The sequence below is a fragment of the Sceloporus occidentalis genome, unplaced genomic scaffold (genome assembly GCF_023333645.1).
Source record: "Sceloporus occidentalis isolate IW3139 unplaced genomic scaffold, rSceOcc1.0.p SCAF_7, whole genome shotgun sequence".
Taxonomy (NCBI): Eukaryota; Metazoa; Chordata; class Lepidosauria; order Squamata; family Phrynosomatidae; genus Sceloporus; species Sceloporus occidentalis.
In genome coordinates, this window is record NW_028316987.1 from 26,311,410 (window position 1) to 26,337,214 (window position 25,805).

At 39.5% G+C, this 25,805-nt stretch overlaps 2 protein-coding genes across 7 annotated transcripts in view; one reads left to right on the plus strand and one right to left on the minus strand.

The window, feature by feature from the left end:
* INVS (inversin) overlaps positions 1 to 15,258 on the plus strand; it is a 122,056-nt gene extending 106,798 nt beyond the window's left edge. For 3 of the 5 annotated variants that reach the window (XM_089532447.1, XM_089532446.1, XM_089532451.1), the window contains 5 exons: positions 800 to 1,074; positions 8,496 to 9,282; positions 10,190 to 10,425; positions 11,724 to 11,807; positions 13,932 to 15,258. In XM_089532447.1, coding sequence (XP_089388573.1) covers positions 800 to 1,074; positions 8,496 to 9,282; positions 10,190 to 10,425; positions 11,724 to 11,807; positions 13,932 to 14,065 — 1,516 coding nt within the window. In that variant the 3' untranslated portion in view covers positions 14,066 to 15,258. Of the gene's footprint in view, positions 1 to 799; positions 1,075 to 8,495; positions 9,283 to 10,189; positions 10,426 to 11,723; positions 11,808 to 12,244; positions 12,409 to 13,931 lie in introns of those variants that run through there. The other 2 variants (XM_089532448.1, XM_089532450.1) reach the window with 2 other exon arrangements.
* A 6,195-nt stretch (positions 15,259 to 21,453) lies between these two features.
* Positions 21,454 to 25,805, minus strand: part of TEX10 (testis expressed 10) — a 56,724-nt gene continuing 52,372 nt past the window's right edge. For both annotated transcript variants that reach the window (XM_089532453.1, XM_089532454.1), the window contains exons 13-15: positions 24,746 to 24,927; positions 23,535 to 23,745; positions 21,454 to 21,669 (exon numbers count right to left, since the gene is read on the minus strand). In XM_089532453.1, the coding sequence (XP_089388579.1) occupies positions 21,556 to 21,669; positions 23,535 to 23,745; positions 24,746 to 24,927 (507 nt within the window). In that variant the 3' untranslated portion in view covers positions 21,454 to 21,555. The remainder of the gene's footprint in view (positions 21,670 to 23,534; positions 23,746 to 24,745; positions 24,928 to 25,805) is intronic.

Here is a 25,805-nt window from a genome sequence, read left to right on the forward strand (position 1 = left end):
TCATCCATCATATTTCTTGAGTTAGTGCTTGCAAATGTACATTACAAAGGAAAGTACTGTAGCAGCTGGTCATGGGAGACTGCAGCCATAAATTTGAGTTTCTAAAAAAGTTCTCCAAGGTGAGAATGGCAGCAAACTGCATCAATCAAATGCTGTCATTAGGGGTGTTTTGACAATAAATGCACTAAAGTGGCAAGTAGGCAGCTCATTTCTGCTTCTGTGTCTTCTTTAGCGGTGCCAGTGCCAGAATTAGCCTCTTTTTGGTCCACCTCACTACCACTCTCACTTTGATAAAATACTTTGATACTCAAATGATACTTGAATAGCTTTAGTCTTGACTGACTGGTTTAGCACTTTCTTCCTACTTTCCTTGGCTAGCTGCTCCTAGTGCTGCTAAGCCAACAGTTTTACAAGTGCTGTATGGAGACCATTTGAACTTCTCCCCAGATCTTCTTTCTTTGGCCTGGACCTAGTAGCACCTATTTCTAAAAGTCATTCCCATAAATCCCAGACTCAGAATAGTATACCATTAATTTTCCCATTGGAATCAGTGAGGTTTGTAAGGTTACCTACTGATTTGGCTGGATCAGTCTCTTATCTTTTCCCCCCAAAGATCAAGAATGGGATTATAATAGAATTTTCAGTCAAAATTATCTTATGTGGTTGGTGTGACGATATGTAGGTTAAACCATTGGAGCAAAGGTAGAGTATAAGAAAGAGCAGATGTTTTTGCCCAGGTTGTCTCATTTTAAGGACATAATGATGCAAGGTTTCCATAATGTTGTAAATATGATTATAGGAAACGTGAAGAAGAAAACAGAAGGAAAGCCTCTGAGCTGCGGAAAGAAGCAGAGGATTCCATGAGTGGCAAAGTCCAAGTACAGCAGGAGGATCTTTCAGAGGGTTACATGAGACTTCACGCTCCACATAACCCTATTCAGCATAGCAACATAATACAAAACCAACCAGGAAAAAGTGGGAGAAGCTCAGCCACAATCCTATCAAATAAAGTAACCACCAAGAAAAATAGTCACTCCACTAAGCTGTTTGGAGAAGATCACAAAAGACAAATGGGTTTGTAATCTTTCCATTGCCTTTTGTTAGGAAGATGCTGCTGTGGGAAGCAAAAGGGTCAGCAGAAAATCCAAGGGTAACTCAGTTGGTATCTGGGCAACGAGTGGTTGAAGCTCAGGTGTAAGCCCCAGGCAAATATTTTATAACAACCAGCTGGAACACTACTGGAATCTTGTGTCATCTGACCTATGATGAATTAATAGTAGCACTATCATCTTCAAGTCTTCCACATTTTGCTGATTTTCTGCACTGATAATATAAATGATATTTGCAGCAGCTGTTGGACTTTCTGTCTATCCCTAAATAGCCAGAAGGTTATTGGATTCATTCTTCCTCCAGGCTATATCCCCTTGTTTTGATCTCCCTATTAGAAGCAACATCAGCCATTATTTTCCAGTAAACCAACATACATGTTTATTGTTAACCACCCTTGAGTCAGTCCTGACTCATAGCGACCCTCTGGATGTGACATCTCCAAGACTCCTTATCTTCCACTGTTCTGCTTAAGTCCTGTAAATTCATACCTTTGACCTCTTTTACAGAATCAGTCTAGCATGCATTCTTCCTCTCATTCTACATCCCTCCACCTTTCCTAACATTATTGTCTTTTCCTACTCCACCCCTATCCTAAACCAATCTTGATTCTAATCTGGAGACACTACACAAAGGGGAACATATTTTTTTAAAGAACAGATTAAAGCTGTAAATTTTATCCTAAGTTATAAGCTGATGAGCAGGGAGAGAATATTGTGGAATATATTGTGGAATATAAAAATCAGGACTAAGCTGCATTTTTAGCTCTGTGTAGATTGGGCCATGTAAATGCTCAGCAGTAATCTTTTTATTATTATCATCATATAGATGAAATATAATTTCATTATGTGTGATTGTTGGGTAGAAAAGTATTTCAAGCATTTAGTCTTTTATTTCTGTGTACCTAAGCTATTCAAAATGAAGTCACTCTGTAGGTTAAAATCTTTCAATCCATTTTTGTGTCTGTCTCACTGGATTTCTGCAAATTGCTCTAATTGCGAGAACTGTGTTCAGGTTCAATATCACAGATAAAGTAATAAGAACAATTTTGAAACTGACTGCCCTACCCTCAGAACATTCATTAATTCACAAAAATAATGATGTTGCAAAGATTCTGTTCTCTTTAGAGATAAGAAATGGCATACATGTAGTACAGGAATGAAAACATAACCTTTGTCCATGCACATTTTTGCTCTGTTTATGTACCTCTGAAACTTCTATAAAATCCTGGTGTGAAATAAAATTTATTCATCAGAGGTATTGCTGTAAATTGGACTGAAAACAGTTCTGCTTTTCTGTGGGCCTTTTAGCCAAAGTTATTGTGCATATCTTTTCCTTCCTATCTAGGTTCAGGACTCAATCTAGCCCCATGTCTTACCTGGGGGATATGGACTAATCTCTTAATCCAACCCAACATGATCACTTGGATCCCTTCCCTAGGTTCCAGTGAAGACAATTTGTTAATTGATCTATTCAGTTAGGCAGTTAGCTTCTAAATTTTAAGCTCTTTTACTTACATATTTATCCTTCTACAAACCTCCTAATAGCCAGTTTATTAAGAGCATCAACTGTTTATTTTGAAGAAATGTTTTAGAATGATGACATTTTCAGTGAAGTAATGTCAGCACCATCATTTCTTACCATACCCTTTGCCCTCACTTTTGGGAGGGAAATATGATGCTGTATTGAGAGACCTATTCCACAAAAGGAGGTGTACAGGAAATCAAAGGAATGTTCAAACAAAGGACTGGGACACTTTATGATGTTAAAAATAACATAATTCAAGACCAAGAAGGAATAAAAAGATGTTCAATGCAATACACAAAAGAGTTATATAAAAGAAATGACAAAATGAAAGACACATGGAATGAAAAGCCATATGAAGATGAACCCCAAGTTCTAAAAAGCAAAGTGGAAGCTTCAATAAGGGAAATGGCAAAAAATAAGTCACTAAAAGCAGATGATATTCCAATCAAACTGCTGCAGTCCACATTGACAGTCAACTGTAGTGCTAAAATATGTCTACAGATATTGATAAACAAAACGATGGCCAACAGATTGGAAACAATCAATATACATTCTCATCAGCAATAAATGAGACACAAAAGACTGCAGCAACTATAGCACCATAGCACTAATCATCCACACAAGCAAAATTATGCTCAAAATTCTGCAACATAGACTCCAACCATACATGGAGAGAGAAATCCCAGAGATCCAAGTGGGGTTTCTGAAGAGAAAGAGGCATTAGAGACCACATTGCAAACATACGATGGCTAATGAAGCACACCAGGTAATTCCAAAAGAAAATCAGCATGTGCTTTATAGACTATAGCAAAGCCTTCAATTGCATAGATCATGAAAGGCTATGGAATTCTCTTAAAGACATGGAAGTGCCAACACATCTTACAGTCCTGATGCAAAATCTGTACTCAGGACAAGAAGTTACTGCTAGAAAAGAACATGGAGAAAAACAATGGTGAAGTCGAAGGCTTTCACAGACGGTATCCATAGTTTTTTCTGGGTTTTTCCAGCTATGTGGCCATGTTCTAGAAGAGTTGTTTCCTGACATTTCACCAGCATCTGGGGCTGGCATCTTCAGAGAATGCTGGCATGGAAGTTAGTGAGGTATATATACACTGTGTGACTTTGGTTGGAAAGGATTTACATGTTAATCTCTGTGTTGGTCTGTGTTGAATGGTAAAGCCTAAGGGTGTCTATTTAATTAGTGGTCCATTGTCTGCTGGGAAATCACCTGATCCTGGGTGGTTTTCATTTCCACTTGCTGGGTCTTGATTTTGATGTTTTTCAGGATGAGTAGTAAAACCTTGTTTATTTTAAGGGTTTCTTCTTTCCTATTGAAGTTCTCCAGGTGTATGTGGATGCACAGGGAAACTGTTGAAATCCAAGAAGGAGAAGTGAAAATAGGAAAGAAGAAAGCAACAATCTAAGATATGCAGATGACACCATAATACTAGCAGAAAACCTCCCAGACCTGGAACGACTACTAAGGAAGATCAAGGAAGAAAGTGCAAAGGCAGGCTTACTGTTGAAAATCAAGAAAACAAAAATAATGACCATGAAGAATTGACATAAATTCAACCTAGACAATGAAGAAATAGAAAGAGTTCTCATACCTGGGATCAAACATTGTTAGAAACGGAGACTGCAGCCAGGAAACCAGAAGAAGATTAAGAATGGGGAGAGCGGCTACGAAGGAACTAGAAAAGATCCTAAAATGCAAATATATGCAACTGAGCACAAAAGTCAGAATCATAAAACCCTATTATCATGTATGGATGTGAAAGCTGGATAGTTAGGAAAGAAGCTAGGAAGAAAATTAATTCAGTCGGGATGTGGTGGTGGTGAAGAGAGTTGAGGATTCTGTGGCCAAACAAATGGGTCCTAGAGCAGATCAAGCCAGAAATCTCCCTTGCAACCCAGATGACAAAACTAAGGCTGTCATACTTCAGATACATCATAAAAAAGCACAACTCATTGGAAAAAACCCCAATAAAGCTTGAAAAGATGGAGGGAAGTAGAAAAAGAGGAAGGCTGCATACTAGATAAATGGAATCTATTAAGGAGGTCATGGATATGACTTTGCAGGAACTAAGCAGATCAGTGGAGGATATGGAGTCTTGGAGATATCTCATCCAGAAGTTTGGGATTGACTCAAGAGCAGTTAACAACAACAACAAAAATGTGGTGTGTGTTGACTAGCTCCCAAAATGGCATCAAGAAACTCCTTATACTCCAATTCTGAAGCAGTTTTCACTTTTTTAAAAAATTGCTATAAATCCATAAAGCAGCACATCAGTACACCAGTATATTAATGTTTATCAGACAGTTCTTAGAAAAACCTGAAATTAGTATCATACATCAACCTTGGGGGAAGGAGCAAGACTGATAGCTAACAGCCAGTGTCTTCTTATGCCTGTGTAGCATTTCAGTTCGGAAGAAGACAGGCTTACAATAGAGCTTGAGAATTTGCTGTGAATTCTGTTTTTATATTATATCTGTTTTTCACTTTTAAATTCTGATTAATGGTACCTCTAGCGACATTCTCAATTACCATAAGGTAATGTTGAAACGGAATCTCTCTTCCTGGATCTTGCATCCATTGTTCTGGGTCCTGTTCTCTGGAGCAGTAGAACACAAACTTGCTCCCTCCTCAATATGACATCCCTTCAAATACTTAAAGAAGGCTGTCATAACACCCCTTAACCGTCTCTTCTCCAGGCTAAACATACCCAGATCCCTAAGTCTTTCCTCATAATGCATGGTTTCCAGACCCTTCACCATTTTAGTCACCTCCTCTGGACATGCTCCAATTTGTCAACATCCTTAAACACTTGAAAGCAATTGCCAATTGAATTCAAATTCTCAAGACTGACATGTTCAATTTAACTTTTGCATATAGCACCAATACTTTGCGCTTGATCAGTAGTGAACAGTGATGTTTTCAATGAAGAATGAAGAACAAGCAAGGAGAAAAAGTCTTGGGAGGAAAAATGAGAAGTTTGGTCTTGAATATAACTGAGCTTGAGATTATAACGAAGTAACCAGACAGAAATATAACTGGTGCAATCAGGATAAAATCGGTGATGCAGTCGGTGAAAAATCTGGGGTTGAAAGAGAGAACTGTGTGTTATCACAGTTTATCTGGATAAATCACATGAAGAAGAAGAGGCTTAATCTAGCCAGATAAGAAGAGAATCAGGATCACGGCAATCTAAGACATAAAGGTGAAGAGAGTGATTCATTCTTTTAAAGTAACAGAAAAATAAAGGAGAATCTGACTACAAAAGAGGTCTTTGATCTGAGTAGTATCAGGGCTGTCACTGATTTTCAATGAAGTGCAGGTTGCAGATGCCATATTAGCAAGAGTGAAAAATAGATTACATGAGGGAAGCTTGGGACCCTGGGAGCAAGTAGCACACTCCAGGAGTTCGGGAATAAGATGGAAAAGAGAAACTTAGGAGTTGGTTGGAAAGAGAGTAAAGAACATTCCTTTTCTTTCCTTCAAGTTTGGATGCTGAAGAGGAAGAGGTTAGGCTGACCATATTTCTTTGACCCAGAAATTGTACATTGGGATGGCAAAAATGGAATGGGGTTATGTAATATTCCATATTCATGAAAATGTAAGATGATAACAAAAGTTTAATTACATGAATAATTGAGCTAACAATTATTCTTAAGTGACAGAACTCATACAAAAACTAATGTAACAGCAGAAAAGATGCTGCCACATCTTCATGTGGACCACAGTCACACATTAGACTGTGACTCTGGAGAACAGGATTCAAATCCCCATTAATAATAATAATAATTATTATTATTATTATTATTATTATTATTATTTTTACCCTACCTTTCCATAAAAAATGATCAAGGTGGCTTACAAGCCATATAAGCTTCAGCCATATAAGCCCACTGGGTGACTTTGAGCAAGTCACACTCTCTCAATCTCAGAGGAAGGCAAAGGCTAGCCCCCTTTGAATAAATCTTGCCAAGAATACCCTGTTCATCTTAGGATCAAGGACTGCTATCTGGGGGGAAAAGTCCTACTTAATTTAAAATAATATAAAGATATTTGAGACCTAATGGCAATATGGGCTGCTAGGCATAGAAATGTGAGGGGTACAGAAGATATTTTTAATGCCCTCACAAGTTCTTAACCAAAGTATATGTATAGAGGTAAAGGGCAAAAGGGGGGGGGGGTTCTGAGCCTAGTTAAATGATAAAAGAGATTAAGGCCCTGTATAACTTGGGGAGAGCAAAATTTGAGGGAGAGAAGAACACCCCAAAAAATCAATGGGATACCAACTCTGCACAGAAGGAGACCTGTTTCCCTCAAAGTACCTCCCTAAAAAAGAAGGGAAATCCCAGAGAGGATGTCTGTTGGTAAGGTAAGGGGAGAAAAGATAGAATGAGGGGAGAAAGGATAAAATGAAGGAAGAGGAAGCAGAATGAAAAGTTAACTGGGAGGACAGTAAGGTGTGCTGGGCAAAATAAATATATAAACACAATAATAATAATAATAATAATAATAATAATATCTTCAGGAATGGTAAATTATAATAATGCTTGTAGGTCAGGTAGCATAAACAAAATGTGAATGGGGAGGCAGTGGGGAATGCAAGGTAAAATAATAGTAGTAAGTAATAACATTGAGACTTGAATATGAAGTAGAATAAAATTATTAATATAAATGTCTGTGAGTGCACTAAAATAAAGAACTGGGGAGAGAGTAGAAGGGACACCCAGGCAAATTAATAAAATAATAATGCAGCAAGAGAGGTAAAATAGAGATGAGCTTTGGAAAGAAGGAAGACTTTCCCAGCCATAAAATAAATTAAATCTAGTGAGACACACACACACCCCTCAATTTTGTAATGGCAGGGTGGGAAGGAATAAACCATCCTCTTCCTCCAGTCCCTCCCTCCTTTTCCCAGCCTCTGAGTCACATACCACTGGGGGGGGGGGGTTGAGGCAAAACAATGGCCTGTGAATATGCTGGCCACATGCCAGTGCCTTGCTTTGCCACCAAACCTAGGAGGAGTCAGTGATGATGGCGGTAGTGGCAGCAGCCTCCCCTTGCCTGCATCACTGGCTGCAGCTTTGCCTTCCCTTCCCTCTCACTGTCCCAAGAAGAAACACAGGGCAGTGTGCCCCTGCCAGGAGGCTTGAACTGACTGTGGTTTATTAAAAATGAGAAAGAAATTGTCATTTTTATTAAAACAATAGACAGTTGGAAAATGTTTTTAAAAATGGTACTGTCCTGTTTAAAATGGTGCATATGGTTAGTTTAGAAGGAGTTTATGAAGAGAAATAGATTGGGATTCTTGTCAGAAAATGATTAATGACAAAGGAGACAGCAGCTAGAGATATTCAGGAGGAGACAGCATCAGTCTCTCTCTCTCTCTCTCTCTCTCTCTCTGTGTGTGTGTGTGTGTGTGTGAGTGAGTGAGTGTAATGTGATGGTAGCTTAACAATGTATCAGATATGAACGTACTAGTAAACTTTCTAAAGTTAGGGCATTCAGTGGTGATTTGCTGTTGGGTTCTAGTCAACAATAATGATTCATAGTTGCATTATTCTTGTTTTATACTGAAATAGATGCAATAATATAGATTGAGTTCTTCAGCTAGTTTAAAAAAAAATAGTTTTCTACCAGGCTGCTATTGAATGTGCAGAAAAAACTTTCATAGAAAGCTCTAGGTGAAAGTCTTATGGTCTTGCATGTTTTGTTCTCCAGCCTCAATTGCCTGCTTCTTTTAGTTACATATGTATTAGAACTGCCTTTGCTAGACCAGCATATACTAATCTAAGAAACTGTCATTGGGAAATTAGAAGGTTGTTTCAATTCATCTCTTTCTTCCCAGAGAAAACAAACAGCAAATGCAAGTCTGCCTGTGTATCTTCCCATTCCAGTGAGGAAAATGATGGCTCTTGGCATCAGGCTGAAGCAAAACACCAAACTACATCTGCTACATCAGATAGTGATAGTAAAAAAAACAAGGAACCTACTATCAGAACAAATAGCAGTTTTATGCATGCCAAAAAAAGGCATAGTAACCTAAAGAAAGCTGCCAGCTGTGAAAAGAAATCAGAAAATCAAAGACAGTCAATAACTAATTATTTAAATAATTGTGAAGAAACAGCAGCTTGTATTCGGAGCAATAACTACACTAATGAGAGCACAAGGAATCCAAGACAGTATAAAACAGTACTTAATGGGAACACACAACATCTCAAAACAAGCAGAAGAGAGTTAAATTGTGAGAGATGGTCTCCAGCTAGTTACAGCAGACCATGCCATGCCAGAAGGGGAAGTGTGGACTGCAGAAGAGATGCTCCCACTGCTGCTGTTGCACAAAATAATGTGATAAATAAGGTCTATCCTTTGGTGGCCAGCAATGCAAGGACTTCCAGGCTACTTTGTGGCAGTATGGCTGTGGATAGTGGCCATGAAGACAGTGCAAAACTGAACAGCAATGCTGCAGTGACACCCAGGAATTCAGAGCTGTGCTTTGTTCAGCACAAGGGCACAAATACTGAAAACATCCCATTAGAAATATGTAAACAGGTAATAGAGAAGGAAAGGGTGCGAAAAGAGCTCTTCCGGGAGAAGAACTGTGCTGCCAACGTAATTCAAAAGGCTTGGAGAAGGTAGGGATGACGTTTTTCTTTTCAATCTTTTTTGTTTTTTATCTAAAACATTCTGAAATAATAGTAGAGTTGGAAGGGAGTGGAAAAGATATGGTCCAGTATTCTGTATTAGCTACTTAGTTAAGTATGCTTATTTAAGTAATCTCTCCTGGCCTGTTACCCAAAAAAGTGGGGGACCTGGGGTAGGGCATGCTAACAGACCCCAAAACCTGACTCACCTGTGCTCTAATAGCTGACTGAATGCAGCTCCTTCTCCCTGTCCAGATGATGCACAGTAAAATGGGAGGGGGGGGGGTTGTATGATTGTGGCACTTGTGTCACAGCCATGACTAACAATTGTTAATATGGAACAGTTACCTGGATTTAATAATCTTAACTAAAGGGCTCTACAGACTGCCCCTTTCCTGGCTGGATTGTGGCCGCGGCAGCCTCACACCTCAGCCCCAATCTCTTTTTTTGCACCCTCCAAAGGGTGCCATAGCCATGACAGTGTGGCAGTATGGCGCCCCTTTGACACTGCGCCATCTGGACGCAGCGCCAGAGGCGTACCATGATGCTGTGCACCATCTGGAGCAGCACGCAGCATCATGGCACTTGGGGGCGGGGTCAGAACATCCATTGTAGGATGCTGTGCCCTGACTCCGCCCACAGGCTGGCCTTCCAGGCAGGTCTGTATAGGGCCTAAGTAGCTTATGCAGAATACCGGCCAAAGGATGTAGTAAATACACAGGATTTAACTTTTGTCTGTTAAAGGAAGCTTTTCTTTCTATAGAGGAGAACGACTTATTAAAAGGAAATGTTGCTTTTTCTAGTACAGTAGCCAGTGATTCATGGAAAACTCTGGACTCAAAAAGAGGTCAGTTAAAATGGATATTGCACACAAACACACTTTCTTTTCTCCATCCAGATACCGGTTAAGAAAACAGTTTCTTCAGCTCTTTAATGTTAAGCGACAGAGCAAGGAAGAAGAAAACAAGTGGCGTCAAGAAACAGCAGCCTTTTGCATTGATGTCACTTGGAACAAGCAGTTGAGGCCTGCCCACTTGAAAACAACTACTCCAGGCAAAAATCTAAAGTCTGTTAACAAGAACACCTCGGATGTAAATTCTACAGAAAAGTCATCTACCCTGAAGCAGATATATGGTAATAGTCCATGTAGTTATATTGGAGATACAAGGATTAATTTGTTAATAATCTCTTCCAGTTTAAGGCTTCTCAGATGTTATAATGAAATATAATTTCACAAATCCTCTAGGATTAGAAATTAATGTTTTCATGCAGATATATAGTACTGCAATAATATATTTTAAAAAGAATGAATACTTTAGAACACTAGAACTTTGTTGTTCAAAATCGTCCTCATGTGTGCGCCTGTCTCTGTCTGTGTGTTTGCATGTGAATCTGAGCATTTATATTATTGGTATTGCCCATGATGACTAAATGTTCACCGTGCTTACAGACAATGAATCTCTTGAGTAATGGTTTCAGGGCATACCATACCTTGTCTTAAGCCTCTGAGCTTTCAGTCACTTCAGGATATCCGTTCTTAGAATCATAGAGTTGGAAGAGACCATAAGAGCTATCCAGCCTCGATTTAAAGACCTCCAAAGGTCATGCACTATATTTACATGAGTAAATTTATTCATGCACTATATTTGTGTGAGTATAGAGCAGGCATTATAGATGCATTCTGATGAATCTAAATGTACATGCAAAGAATGGATAGAACTATTTGGGTATTATGTAAAGGTCTGAGGAGTGAGATAAGTTAAGCTTGTGTGTGTAAGTCAATCTAGGTTTTTTGGGTTGATTTTTTGATTAAAATTTCTAGACACACACACACATACATATAATACACACACACACATAATGTGCGTGTGTGTCTTGAAATTTTAATCAAAAAATCAATCCAAAAACCTAGATTGACTTATCCATGGGTCAGTGTAAGTACTATATAGGAACCATCTCCTTCTCTGAGTAGAGTGGTGAAAGGCAAGAGCTTAGTTCATCCCAGGAGAACCAGAAGCACCAACCCCCCCCCCTCTTCTCTCACAGCTGTGAGGTATAAATTTGAGTAAACTCAGAGTATACTAGGAGTAAGATAGGGAATGAAAAGGAAACTGTATAGGCAAGAAAAACAACTACTGTCCCTCTCACCATAAAGCAAATGTAAAGTCAGTGGAGAAAAGTAAAAATGCATGTAAATGTAGTGGCCTTGTGTACTTCAAAATCAGTAGTAAACCACTTCAAATGCTAGTCTAGATGCAAAGATGACAATAAAATATTAAACTGTTGTCCTTTTTTGTTATTTAAACTGTCCAATGTTAAGTTAGGTGATTGTTAGCATTTTTACTGTGGATATAGTCCACCAAAAGAGAGTGGAAACTACAGATACAAGCATACTTGTTCATACAAATGTTTTGATACCTTTTTTTTTAAAGGGTGCTCTCAAGAGGGAAGAGTTCATCATCCAATTTGGCCTCCTTCATCAAAGTACAAAGTTTGTGAATTACAGATGTTATCAGGTAAAGTTCATACCATATTATATTATATTATATTATATTATATTTGACCAGGCCTTTAAATATTAAATTAGGGCTGAACCCAAAGAGGGCCATGTTTTCTTTTTTATTACAGCAGCAACAAAAATCAAGGGCCTTTTAGTGGTTTTTCAACGGAACTGTAGTATAGAAACTGGCAAAATGATTTAGAATGACGCCAGTGCAAACCAAGAAAGCAGTGCTCTCCTGCCCCCTTGACTTTTTATGTTGATTGATATCCAAATCCAGTTATCCACACTGTAGTGAATGTCACTACTTTCAGGAAGAAAAAGTGTTTCTTCCCTGTAGTCTCTGTTACTCACTCAAAATGGGATCTCTGCACCTGCGCAGTGTGATTTCTGGAGCCCATAGAGCAGTAGAGCTAGAGTTTTGGCAGTAAACTCATCTTCTTTTTCCTCAAGTATATAGGCTGCCCCACCCAACTGTTCTCAGTTCCAATTCCAAAAGCAGTAGGATTCAAGGAAAAGAGGTCAGCAGGACACTGAGAGGAGTGTGAAATCTCATTGCACAGGCACAGAGATCCCATTTTATGTGAGGTCACAGATGACCACTCAAAGAACCACAGTTACAGGTAAGCAACCTGTTTGTCTTTTCATCTCTTCCTTCTGTGTCCTGGGTAGTGAACAGGTCACAGAAAAGACTATTTCTACCTAGTCAGAAACATTAAAGTTGCCCTCAAATTTAAAACAGAAGGCTATCATTTGTACCTTTAATTAAAATAGGATATTTTAGTTTTAGAATCTTAGAATCATAGAGTTGGAAGACACCACAAGGGCCATCCAGACCAACCCCCTGCCATGCAGGAACTCTCAATCAAAGCATACCAAACAGATGGCCATCCAGCCTCTGTTTAAAGACCTCCAAGGAGGGAGACTCCACCACTGTCGAACGGCCCTTACTGTCAGTAAGTTTCTCCTAATGTTGAGCTGGGAATCTCTTTTCCTGTAGCTTGCATCAATTCTTCTGGGTCCTTGGTCCCCTCCCAAATTTGACCAGCTTAAATTCTTTTCCTTTATTGATTACCATATATAGTCATTTACAAATTGGCCTTATGTATAAGTCAAGGGAAGGTTTCAGATTCAAAATCATGGATTTTTATATGACCCATGGATAAGTCGAAGGTAAAACCTAGGGGGCTAAAAAGAAGGATTCAAAAGGGAAAATACCACTTCCATCCCCTTCTCCTTCTCTGGGCCTCTGCCGACCACCTAACACCAATTCCAGGTGCTGGAGGAGAGGTTTTAACATCAGGTTGAGGAGGGAAGCAGGTGGTGTACAATGGGGAGGTTTTTTTCCCCCTGAGAATTCTCTTCCTTGCACATCAGATTGGGGGAGAGAAACAAATGGGGATTTTTTTCCCCCTGGGAAGAGAAGGACTGAACTGAGGAGAGAAGCAAGTAGTGTTCAGTGGGGAGTTTTTCCTTGAGAAGAGAAGGCTTGCACATCAGATTGGGGAGAGAAGCAAGTGGAGTTAAATAAGGTGTTTTCCCCCTGGGTAGAGAAGTATTGCTGTGCTGGAATGACAGGGGGGAAAAATTGTTGCACCATCTTGAAGAGTTACCAGAAAAGTCTCTATCACAGGATCTTGGAAGTAACCAGTTAAACATTTTATTTTATTTATTTTATTTATTGAATTTATATTCCACCTTTCTCCCAAGATGGGATTCAAGGCAGTCTAAGTAGTTTGAATAGTCAATGCTATCACACAAAGAGAGTCAACATACCTACCATTTCAGTCTGAATGGCCTCTTTGAATAGAAACTGAACGGTGCAGCTTTCATCTATAAATGCACATATATCCTAAATATTACTAACATTTCAGACTGTTCATCTAAACCACATGACACAGAGGCTGGTGTCCTGTTAGTAGTCACAACCAGAGTATGCCCAGCAAATCAACTGTTGGTAAGTCAACACACAAGTAAATCTCATTGATTCAGTGAGACTTGTCTAGTCGGGACTAGCAGCAGAATTTAAGCTAGAATTTAAGTGGCTTTGATTCCCAGTATGCTTATTAAGGAGAGAAAGATACAGTATTTTCACTCTTCACTGGCCAAATGCGGTAACCAATTTGTGTTTGTTTTCTAGCAAGTGGATTGCAGTACCTTTGCCTGCTGGAGAACACAGGAAAATCTAAACAATTTTCATACAATATGAAGCCTACTACAACAATCAGAACAAAGCACATAAGATGCAGGAATCTAAGTAAGACTGAGCTATAGCAGAAGAACATATCAATTATACAAGAAAAATTAAAGTGAGCTTTAATAGTATTTTTATCAGTGTACTCACATAAGTGGTCTTAAACAGTTCTAGGGCACTATAACTCTCTTATGCACTTGAAACAGTATTGAAACTTAATAAACTGTATAATATTGGGAAAACTTTTATTGTAAATTACTAGAATGTTCTTATCTCTGTATAAATAAGTGTAAAGCTACACATCATGTTTCTTGAATGACTTTTCTATATATAATTAATTAATTCAAAAACTCAGTAAGACAGAGAGGCGGAGTATAAGGACAGGTTGCATACTTGTAACGGTATTTCTTCGAGTGGTCATCTGCGAATACACACAAATGGGTTGTACTGTGCCTGCGCAGTGCTGCTCAGAAAATGTCTGGAATCACTGGGCAAAGTTAACTTTGCAACTTTTTGGCGGTAGCTCCGCCCATCCCTTATAAGTCCCCTGAGTTCCCGCTCTTTCCCCAATTCCGAAATTTACGCTGCATAAGCAACATGAGAATGAGCCAATGTAGAGCAGGACACTGAGGGGAGGACGGGCGGGATTTGTATGTATTCGCAGATGACCACTCGAAGAAATACTGTTACAGGTATGCAACCTGACCTCCTTCTTCGTGGTCTCTGCGAATAATACAAATGGGCTAGACTGACAAGCTTAGGTCAGTGGCGGAGGGAGTGTCATGACACCAAGTAATAATAATAATAATAATAATAATAATAATAATAATAATACGTTTTATTTATAAACCGCTATTCCAAACAGATCATAGCGGTGTACAAGAAATTCAGTATACAATACAATATAAAAATACAATGGACAATATACAATACATATATTGTATTGTATATAAGAATGTTGTCTTCCAGGCGAGGCCTGTTGTTGCTGGCCTGCCTCTCTCCCCCTCAAGATGGTGGTCGGAAGGAGGGTTCTTTGTCTTCCAGGCCAGGCCTCTCTCCCCCTCAAGATGGTTCAAATGATAAGTAAGTAAGGTTCAAATAGTGCTGTGTTTATTAACCATAATAAAAAATTGAACCAAAAACTGTGTGAGTTGTATTCAGTACTTCAATAAACAGTACTTCAACCTGTTCAAGTCAAAAGGCACAAGGTCATGCAAGACCTGTCTGTAAACATAAGAATGCTGTAAACCAAGCCAATTCTGGCAAAAAGACATTCTTTTCAACAACATGTAAACAAATGAAGTGCAGTGCAATCAATGTAAACCTGAAACCAACACTGCCCTCCCAAAAGCTGCATCCCATTTGGCCCTAGTGTCCAGCCTATAATGTTTGATGAAAGTCAAGGCCTGGGACCAAACCGCAGCCTTGCAGACATTCTCCAAGGGGACCCCAGTCAAAAAAGCGGAGGATGTCGCTACTGCCCTAGTTGCATGAGACTGAACCCTGGCTGGGAGAGGTCTGCCCAACAGTTTGTAGCAGAGGTGGCTGGTACCAGCCACCCATTTGGAAAGCCTCTGCGCAGTCACAGGCAGTCCCTTCTTCGGTTCCAAGTAACATTAGAAAAGTCTCTCGGAACGACTCTAACCCGTAGTTCTGTCCAAATAGAATGCCAAAGCCCTCAGAACGTCCAAGGTGTGCAAGCAGCATTCAGCGTCAGTGGTCGGGTTCGAGACCAGAGTCGATAAAACAATGTCCTAACACATGGAAGGCAGACACTACCTCAGGCAAAAAGGTAATGCCAGTATGGAGAAAGTCTCTTCTGGAGAGGTGGTGCATGGACGGAAACCACAGCTGCCTTGGCCACCGGGAGTGATGAGGATCGCATCCCTTGTCATCTTGGACACCACTCTGGTGATCAGCGGGAATGGAGGAAAGGCATACATAATCTCTCCTGACCAAGCGAAGACGAACGCCTCTCCGAGGAAGTGCTCATTGCAGGAGCAGAACTGGGGACAGTGGCTGTTGAGAGCAGTCACAAAGAGGTCGATCTGGGGAGTTCCCCACCAACTGAAGAGTCTTGGTATGGTATGGGCCTTCTTATGGGAAGAGCCTTCAGGGGTCTTGTGGGTTTTTGGACTATGTGGCCATGTTCTAGCAGAGTTTCTTTCTGACGTTTCGCCAGCATCTGTGGCTGGCATCTTTCTCTGAAGATGCCAGCCACAGATGCTGGAGAAACGTCAGAAAGAAACTCTGCTAGAACATGGCCACATAGCCCAAAAAACCCACAAAAAACTATGGATGCCGGCCATGAAAGCCTTCGACTTTACATTGATAGTTGAACTGTTAATCTAAAAAGAAGTAGATAAAAGGTTTTTAAAATCCCACTCCTTATTGGGGGTTTTTCACTAAATGCAGTAGCTATAGAAGGATAGCCATTAGTAAATATACAAGAATATTTTATATTTCTTATGTATGTCTTATATTGTATAGACTGCAAATTTGAATTTTAAAAAACCCTCCAAAGATTAAGACTCCACCACTCTCCAAGGCAGTGTTTTCTATTGCTGAACAGCTCTTACTGTCAAGTTCTTTCTGATGTTGAGGTTGAATCTCTTTTTCTGTAGTTTGAATCCATTGCTCTGGGTTTTAGATCCATCCTCAATATGACATCCCTTCAAATATTTAAACAGGGCTATCATATGATCTCTTAACTGTTTCTTCTCCATGATAAGCATACCCAGTTCCCCAGGTCTGTCCACATAAGTCATGGTTTCCAGATCCTTCACTGTTTTGGTCATCCTGCACTAGACATGCTCCAGCTTGTCAACATCTCTTTTGAACTGTGGTGCCCAGAACTGGACACAGTATCTCAGGTGAGGCCAAACCAAACAGAAAAGAGTGGCACTATTACTTCCCTTGATCTAGACACTGTACTTCTATTGCTGTAGCCTAATATCATATTGTCCTTTTTTTAGCAACCACATTACACTGTTGACTCATCTTCAACTAGGACTTCTATATTCATTTCACATGTACTGCTGTCAAGCCTGGTACCTCCCATCCTATATCTGTGCTTTTTTTTCTGCCTAAGTGCAGTAACTTATATTTGTCCCTGTTGAAATGCATTGTTAGTTTTGGCCCATCTTTATAATCTATTAAGGTCAAATTGAATTTTGATTGTGTCTTCTGGGGTATTACCTATTCCTCCTAATTTTGTGTCATCTGCAAATTTGATAAGCATATCCTCTATTCCTTCATCCAAGTAATTGATAAAGATGTTGACTACTACTGGACCAGGACAGAACCCTGTGCCACCCTGCTAGTCACTTCTCTCTGGGATTAGCTCCCTTTGGTTTTGGCAGGTGAAGTAATTACAAATCAATTTGTAACAGTAGCATTGTCTAGCCCCCATTTTACTAACTTGTTTGCAAGAATATTATGGGGGACCTTGTCAAAGGCCTTACTGAAATTAAGATATGCTACATCCACAGCATTCCCATAATCAACCAAGCAGGTAATTTTATATTTTAAAAAAGGAGATTGCATAACTTGTTTCTCAGAAATCCATGTTGACTTTTTGCTATTATGGTATTCCCTTCTAAATGTTCAGACTTTTTGTTTAATGATCTGCTCTAGAATCTTTCCTGGTATTGATGTCAGGCTAATCAGTTGTTTGGGTCCTTTCTCCCTTTTTTAATATAGGGGCAACATTTGCCCTGCTCCAGTCTGCTGAGACATCTGTTCTTCTGGAATTTTCAAAGATTATTGCCAGTTCTTTTGTTACAGCAGGAACCAATATAAAATCAATACAATCAATAAAGGAGTCTGCAAGCCAAAAATCCGGTTTTCAGATGACTTTCACCTTTTTGCATTCAGCCTTTGGCATCTGACCTTACCCTCTCAGTTTGAATACCTCTTCTACTTTAAATTAGTTACACACTTTTTGCCTGGGCTACTTAACAAATGAGCACTGAGAATCTGCATCAAGCAGGCCACCACAGCACTCCATCCATGATAGTTCAGTGTCACTCCCCCCCCCCCCCCCATGTATCTATTTTTGGTTTAGGCACAAGGAGCTACTATCCTCTAGCCCTTTGCATAGGGCATGGTTTCGAGACCCTTCACCATTTTAGTCGCTCTCCTTTGGACACTCCAGTTTCTCAACATCCTTCTTGAACTGTGGTGTCCAGAACTGGACACAGTATTCCAGGTGAGGCCTGACCAGAGCAGAATAGAGTGGCACTATCACTTCCCTTGATCATAGAATCATAGCATTGTAGAGTTGGAAGAGACCACAAGGGCCATCCGGTCCAACCCCTTGCCATGCAGGAAATCACAGTCAAAGCATACCAGACAGATGGCCATCCAGCCTCTGCTAAAGACCTCCAAGGAAGGAGACTCCACTACACTCGGTGTGTGTTCCACTGTCAAACAGTTCTTACTGTCAGGACGTTCCTCCTAATGGAGAAGTGGAATCTCTTTTCCTCTAGCTTGCATCCATTGCTCCGGGTCCTAGTCTCTGGAGCAGCAGAAAACAAGCTTATTCCCTCTCAATATGACATCCCTTCAAATATTTAAACAGGGCTATCTTAACCTTCTCTTCTCCAGGCTAAACATACCCAGCTCCCTAAGGCGTTGGCATGGTTTCCAGACCTTTCACCATTTTAGTTGCACTCCTTTGGACACGCTCATTTCTCAACATCTTTTTTAAATTGTGGTGCCCAGAACTGGACACAATATTCCAGGTGGGGCCTTACCAAAGAGGAATACAGTGGCACTATTACTTCTCTTGATCTAGACACTATACTTTTATTAATGCAACCTAAAATTGCATTGACCTTTTTAGCTGCCGCATCACTGTTGACTCATGTTCAACTTGTGCTCTACTTGAACTCCTAGATCCCTTTCACACGTAGTCTCATTCAGCCAGGTGTCCCCCATCCTATATTTGTGCTTTTTATTTTTCCGCCCTAAGTACCTTACATTTCTCTGTGTTGAATTTCATTTTGTTAGCTTTGCCCCAGCTTTCTAGTCTATTCAGATCATTTTTACTTGCTAATTAGCTTACTTGCTGTTCACCGCTATGATCTTTGGAATAGCGGTATATAAATAAAACAAATTATTATTATATTATTATTATTTTGAATTTTGATCCTGTCCTCTGGAGTATTAGCTATTCCTCCTAATTTGGTGTCATCTGCAAATTTGATGAGTATGCCCCCAATTCTGTCATCCAAGTCTTTGGATTCTATCAGGTGAAGATCTCCAAGAAGGATTCAGTCCTATAAATACAGTGGGCCCTCAGTATCTGCAGGGGATCCACACACACACCCGTTTTCTGTTGTAACAAGACACATACTGCTACAGTTGGGTCAGTTTTAAGAAAATCCCCCTCTTTCCCCACTCAAGCTTTAATGCATTGTTTAGAGACCGGTTTCTGCAACCCAAAACAGAAGGTTTGTGTTTCTCCTGCCCTCTCTCTCCATCTTCCCCAATGCTGATACTGCTTAAAATATTCTAGCTAGACATAGGACAAAGATGAAAAGGGAAGCTGGACAAGGTTAAAAACACATTGTAAAAAGAAGCTGCTTTCTCAGAGGTTTTGTTCACTAAACCATGCCTGTATTTAAAATAAGAAATTAGTTCCAAAACCAATGCTAGCACTAAAGGTATTGATACCAAATTATGAGATGTGCCTCATATCAAGGGAGCGTTTATTTCCATGAATAAAAACATTTTTTTTCTAAAGAATCTGCCATACCAGCATCTTCTCTGTCCAATCCACTGTCAACATCGAGAAAAGAGCAAAGCTGCAAACACTGTGGGGTTTCAACATTTTGAAATGCAAAACCAAGGGAGTCTGCTCCTACAGCATCTTTTGTAACCTGTTTTGGTGAACTTGTCTAGTAGACAACAGCTTATATGACACAAATCCACAATACCTCTCTCCACAAAGGCAGAAGTAGCAGTATGTTACTGGAGGGGCACTCATTACCACAAATGGTACACAGTGGGACAGCAATACCCACACCTCTCTCAAAATGTGTACAGAGGATTGAGTGAAAGCTTCTCACCAATACTCTTTTACTATTCCTAGAAAATTCAAGGCTATGCTTTGCAGATGCACAGGCCCCACAAACAGGGCTGAACAGGGAGCACAATGAGCAACAGATATTGGAACAGTTGATACACAGCAAGCATGCCTGTCTGGGATGGAGGAAAAAAAGCCAAGCACTGGTGTACACATTGCCTAACCTGAACAAGCCATGGAGCATTTGTGCATTCTTCATTTATTGTGTCATCTGGACACAGCATTCTAGATGATCTCTATCCTGCAAAGCCAGAGAAACAGCCCGGGCTTTATTTCTCTGATTTGTGACTAGGCTCAGAAGTCACCATAAATAAGCCATGAACAGAAAGCCTATGGCTTGGTCAGCTGCTTTGGTCAGCATGTACCTGCCTTTTGTCTTTGACAAGCCATAATTCTGGCTTGTTGTTCCAGGCAGAAGAAATCAAAAGCAAGAACACAAAAAAATCTTCATTCCCTATTTTAATATAAATTTCCACAGAAGAAATTACCATAAATCCGAGGAGCTGCAGCTTGTAAACTCTGTAGGATTTCATTGTTTGCCCGAGAAGCAGCAGAATAAATAGTACCAATCAACTGGTATGAAAGCTCAGGGTTTCTCAAGCCAAGTAGTTCTAGACACCATACTTCTATTGATGCAGCCTAAAATGGTATTGGCCTTTTTAGCTGCCGTATTGCACTGCTGACTCATGTTCAACTTGTGATCTACTTGGACTCCTAGATCCCTTTCGCACGTAGTCTTGTTCAGCCAGGTGTTCACCATCCTATATTTGTGCATTTCATTTCCCCCCCCTAAGTGCAGTACCTTACATTTCTCCGTGTTGAATTTCATTTTGTTAGCTTTCTCATCTATTCAGGTCATTATACATTTTGATCCTGTCCTCTGGGATATTAGCCACTCCTACTAAAATCAGAGGCTGCACTTGGAAAGACTTTCAGCTCTTCTAGGCTCTACTTATTAATTGCTTATGTATGAGTAAGACCATAAAGGAGGAAGACAGTTTGCTTATAGTTTGAGTGGTCAATGGCACCACCACCAAGACCATGCATCACATTTGTAACTATGTAATTCACCCCTGAAACCCACCTTAAACTCCAGGGAACCATGGCTTGGGGACAGAAGAGGGCAAATTGTGTCATCCTGAAGGACCCCACTTGACTGCATTGCAGACCTGCATAGCTCAAAGCAACTCCCTGGAGTTTAAGGTGGGTTTGGAGGTCTTTTATTATCATGGCAGTAGTGCCACAATCTTGAATACTGTACATATCAAAGCTGAATAAAAAGCACTTATTATATTTTTAAAAGATCCAGAGCTGCACAAAAACTGGTATTTGCCCTCATTTTTCTACAGGGATAAAAATAGCTTTTAAAATAAAACACAGACAGGTTTACAAAATCTATTTTAATTTCCACAGAAAATTATTTTTGTAGTCATATCAAAATGAAAACAAAACATTTTCAACTAAATGCAATTGTTCTTCTTAATAGACTGTGTTAGTTGTTCCAGATCCCAGGGGATGTGTGGCTAGGTATATGCTGAAATAGTAATGAAGATCTGTCAGCCACTGCTCTTGAGTTTCACTACTCTTCAGTGCCTACAAATAGAAGAAGAAAATTGTGTTAGTAGTTGTAAAAACGAATTTAAATTTCATTTAGGACTACCACTGAAAAAGGAATTGTTACCATCCCTATTCTCTGAACCAAAACTTGATTTTTGCTAATCAAGTAAATAAAATGAGAAACTGGTTATTTACCATGATGATTCATTCTTGGTTAGTCCAGAGGAGCAATCCATTTTACAGTTGGGCAATAGTAAACCTGCCATGTGAGTTGGTGCAAGGACTATTACTCAACTATAAAGTGGATTGCTCCTCCACATCATCAAGAGAATGCACATCGTTTGGAAGTTATGTCTTCACAGCATACTATTAAATAGGCTAATTCATTTAGGACAGATAATATCAATAAGATTTACTAAAATTAAAAGGACAATAAGCTTCCTAAATTATAGCAAGTGAAAGAACTGGAAATATCACCTGCTTCAGAATTCTACTTAAAACATTTTACCATTTCTGGTAAGGGTGAAAGCATACGTAGAAGGCCAATTAGGATTCAAATTTTCTTGGATGATATTCCATTACATACAGTGACATCAAACTGTGGTTGAATAGAAAACCATAGATGAGATTTGGTTTGAATGGTTACAACTTACCCCATCAGAGATTTAAATCTGCTCTTTGTAAAAGAGGCACTTCTGGTTTGATTGACAACTATGATTGTTAAAATTCAAGTTCTCAGGATACATTTCATTGCAATTGTGTCAAATAACTGAATTATTAATGCCATACACACACACACACCAACCAAGAAGTTCCATCGATCAGTTTCTGTATTAATAACTGGAAGATTCTGAGACAACCTGAATCTCCTTAAAGCTTGGCGAAAAGGCCTAATGCCTCAGTAAAGAGAGCACAGTGTTCACTGAAATATATCCTACTGCACATTATGACAGTGGCACCTTGTAGGAGCACTCCACTACTTCTTCAACTGCTCTAAAGGCCATATATAACTGACAGCTCCCAATGTATCACTCCTTTTGGTATCAAACTGAACAGACGCATATGTTGACCAACAGAACTGAGGAAAGGAAAGGGGCTGGATGACGTCTCTGTAAAGAGAACTCTTAGAGGTACAATATATCGTACTAAAAAAAAACATCTGGCTTTTCCCTGCCTCTACTCCAAACACTGCCTTTGTGCTATCTGTAACCACTAGCAACAGAAAACAGAATAAGGCCTCATGTGCCAGAAGAAATGAATGAAACTGTTTGGAGAACACACTTGTGCTTATTTCAAATTTATTCCTGAGCTGCTATCAAGAACTGCCCTTCCCCACACAATTCTGTAAACCAGCCTTCTATATTTAAACAGCAATCATCCACAAAGACAGGCCTAACATTAACATTACCCCATACTAAGTATTGCGGGCTTCACTACGATTCGTCCATTAACCAACACACAACCATGTCCCATCCTCTTTTGTCTAATCGCCCAGACCCTCTTAATGCTTTTGGTTTTGTCTCCATATTTCCTTTCCCATGAGAAGGTCTATGGATAACAGCATTCCACACATGTCAGTGCATTCCTGTACCAGGCAATTATCTTTGCTTTGAACCACCAAGAAGTTTACCTCCAGCACTATGCCTCCCATCATTCCCTACATCCACAATGTGCATGTGATACATCTCTGAAACAATACTCATAATATAATCTACAAATAAAATGAATACAATAAATACAATACATATGTACAACATATTACGATTCTGACAAACACACTGTCATTTCATAGTTCGAAGATTCAACAAGGGAAAAAAGTGGAATTGGCCTTGTCTTTCAGGTTGTACACACCTGTCACAAAGAAAAACAAAAGGATCCTATGATTGAGAATTGTCTCTTACCAGCATATCTTTGACGATCTGTTTCATCAGAAGTTCATTGGTCACCATATGACTCCGCAATTGCCTATGTTGCATTAGCAAACGCAGGAGCTGTGCCAGGACAGGCAATTCTTCTCGACAGACTCTGTTCACTTGAAGGCTCAGCAGCATCAGCCTCAAAATCTGAGGCAAGGTAGTTAGCACTGAAATACAGGCACCCCACAGTACATCCCTGCAATGAAACAGAACACAGTCTGTCAGTATGTACAGAGAAAATCTAATGAGTATGCTGAAACTAATTCTACTTACTCAAACCACCTCCCTGTTGAATAAATCTATTTAAAAAAACACAGCACATAAAATTTGTGTAAACTCTCAGCAATGATTTAGCACTTTATAACCAATTACTTTTTTAAATCTCAAAAAAATTGAATATTACCAACACCTAAAATAAACAAAGTGGGTTTCTTTTTTTGCTGTCCAGTCAATCTTAAATCTATTGTGAATTAACTGATTATAAAATGAAAACTGCCAGATTAAAAACATCAGCCAAACTCATTATTGTAGCATTTGTTTGAAGTTAGATAAAGCTTTCTAACTGGGGATGAAAGCCAGTGTGGTGCAGTGGTTTGAGCACTAGACTATAATTCTGAAGACCAGGGCTCAATTCCCTATTTGGGCATGAAAACCCACTGGGTGACCTTGGGCAAATCATAGACGCTCAGCCCCAGAGGAAAGCAAAGGAACAAAATCTCTGAATAAATCTTGCCAAGTGAGCCCAATGTTATACATCAGAAATGTCTTGAAGGTGCACAACAACAACAACTGGGGATGCAGTGGGCAGAAAATTCATTAGAAGATGTTTAAATGTTGAAGTAAACATTGTTGTCTGGTTTATCCCTAGTCAATTTATAGTCTGAAATCAATTACAAAAATAGCATACTGTTTTCAGAAGAACATTCCAGTGAGTTAGGAAAATATACTGATTAGCAGCCCTACTCCTTTAAAATGGTAATGTTCAAAATTCATATCTGAAATTTAGGAAGAAAAAATATTAATAAAAACACAGTCTAAATCCAAAGATTAAGGTGACTACTGGCAGGATTTATTACTCAATAAGCAAGTTTCAAGTTATGTATACACATTTATTTATTTGGTGTGTGCATTATCCTAAAGTACCTATTACATATGCAGCATTTTAACATTTCAGTACAAAAATATAAAACATTTACCTCTTCTGTAAGTGTTCAGAATCTTCTCTCTCTATTGTTAAGAGAAGGAAAAGGAGACTGCAACACAAAGCAGCTAGGAACTTGGAGAGATTTTCATTCAGAAGGCATCCTTGATCCATGAGCTTACTAATGGCACACAAAATAGATCCAGCAGTGCTGTCAGGTATTACAGTTAATCCTGCCTAGGAGACAAAACAAATTAATTACACATAGTCTCTCATTTCTGTCATAGTTTTCTGTTAGTTCTTGTGTTCCTAAAAGAACAATTCTAGTAACAACTTCAATAACCCTTCAATCTGTTACATTTTACAATCTGCCCTTCCTTCCTTTGGATTTGTGAACTGTGTTAATTGACATCTTATTCACCAATAGCAAAGTAAAACATTTTCCAGGGAGGTCACCAATTTATAAATAGGAAATAACATTTTTCAATGGGTAAAGTGATCTGTGACTTGAGAGTCAATGTTATTATTATATGGTTAACAAAGAAATTGGTCAACTGACTTTAGAACAAGTCCATATACCTTTTACCACAAAGGACCATATCCTATCTGATCTTAAAAGCTAAGCAGGGTCAGCCCTGTTTATTCCTTGCATGGAAGACCACTAACAAATACCAGGTGGTGTAGACTCTATTTCAGAGGAAGGAACTGGCAAAACCACTTCTGAGTCTTCTTTCCTTACGAAAACTGTGAAATTCATGGAGTTGCCATAAAGCAGCTGGCGACACACAATTATAATTTGAGGCTTAATCTCCACCTCCTGTTCCTAAGGATTCATGGCCAAATTTTCATAGAATATGGGTAAGTAACAATACAGTGTGCCAGCACCATACTCAGATGCACTATATGCAGCTTTCAGCTTACGTGAGGGGAGGATCTGGAATGGACCCCCTGTGTAAGGGAAGCCAACAGACTTCTCCTGGCTGCGGGAGCGGAGGCAACGCCAGCAGCAGATGAGCAAGCGATTGCGCAGTGGACACACACACAGAGAGAGAGAGAGAGAGAGAGGGAGAGGGAGGTTGCCTGCTGGGTGGAGACTGTATATACTAGACATCAGG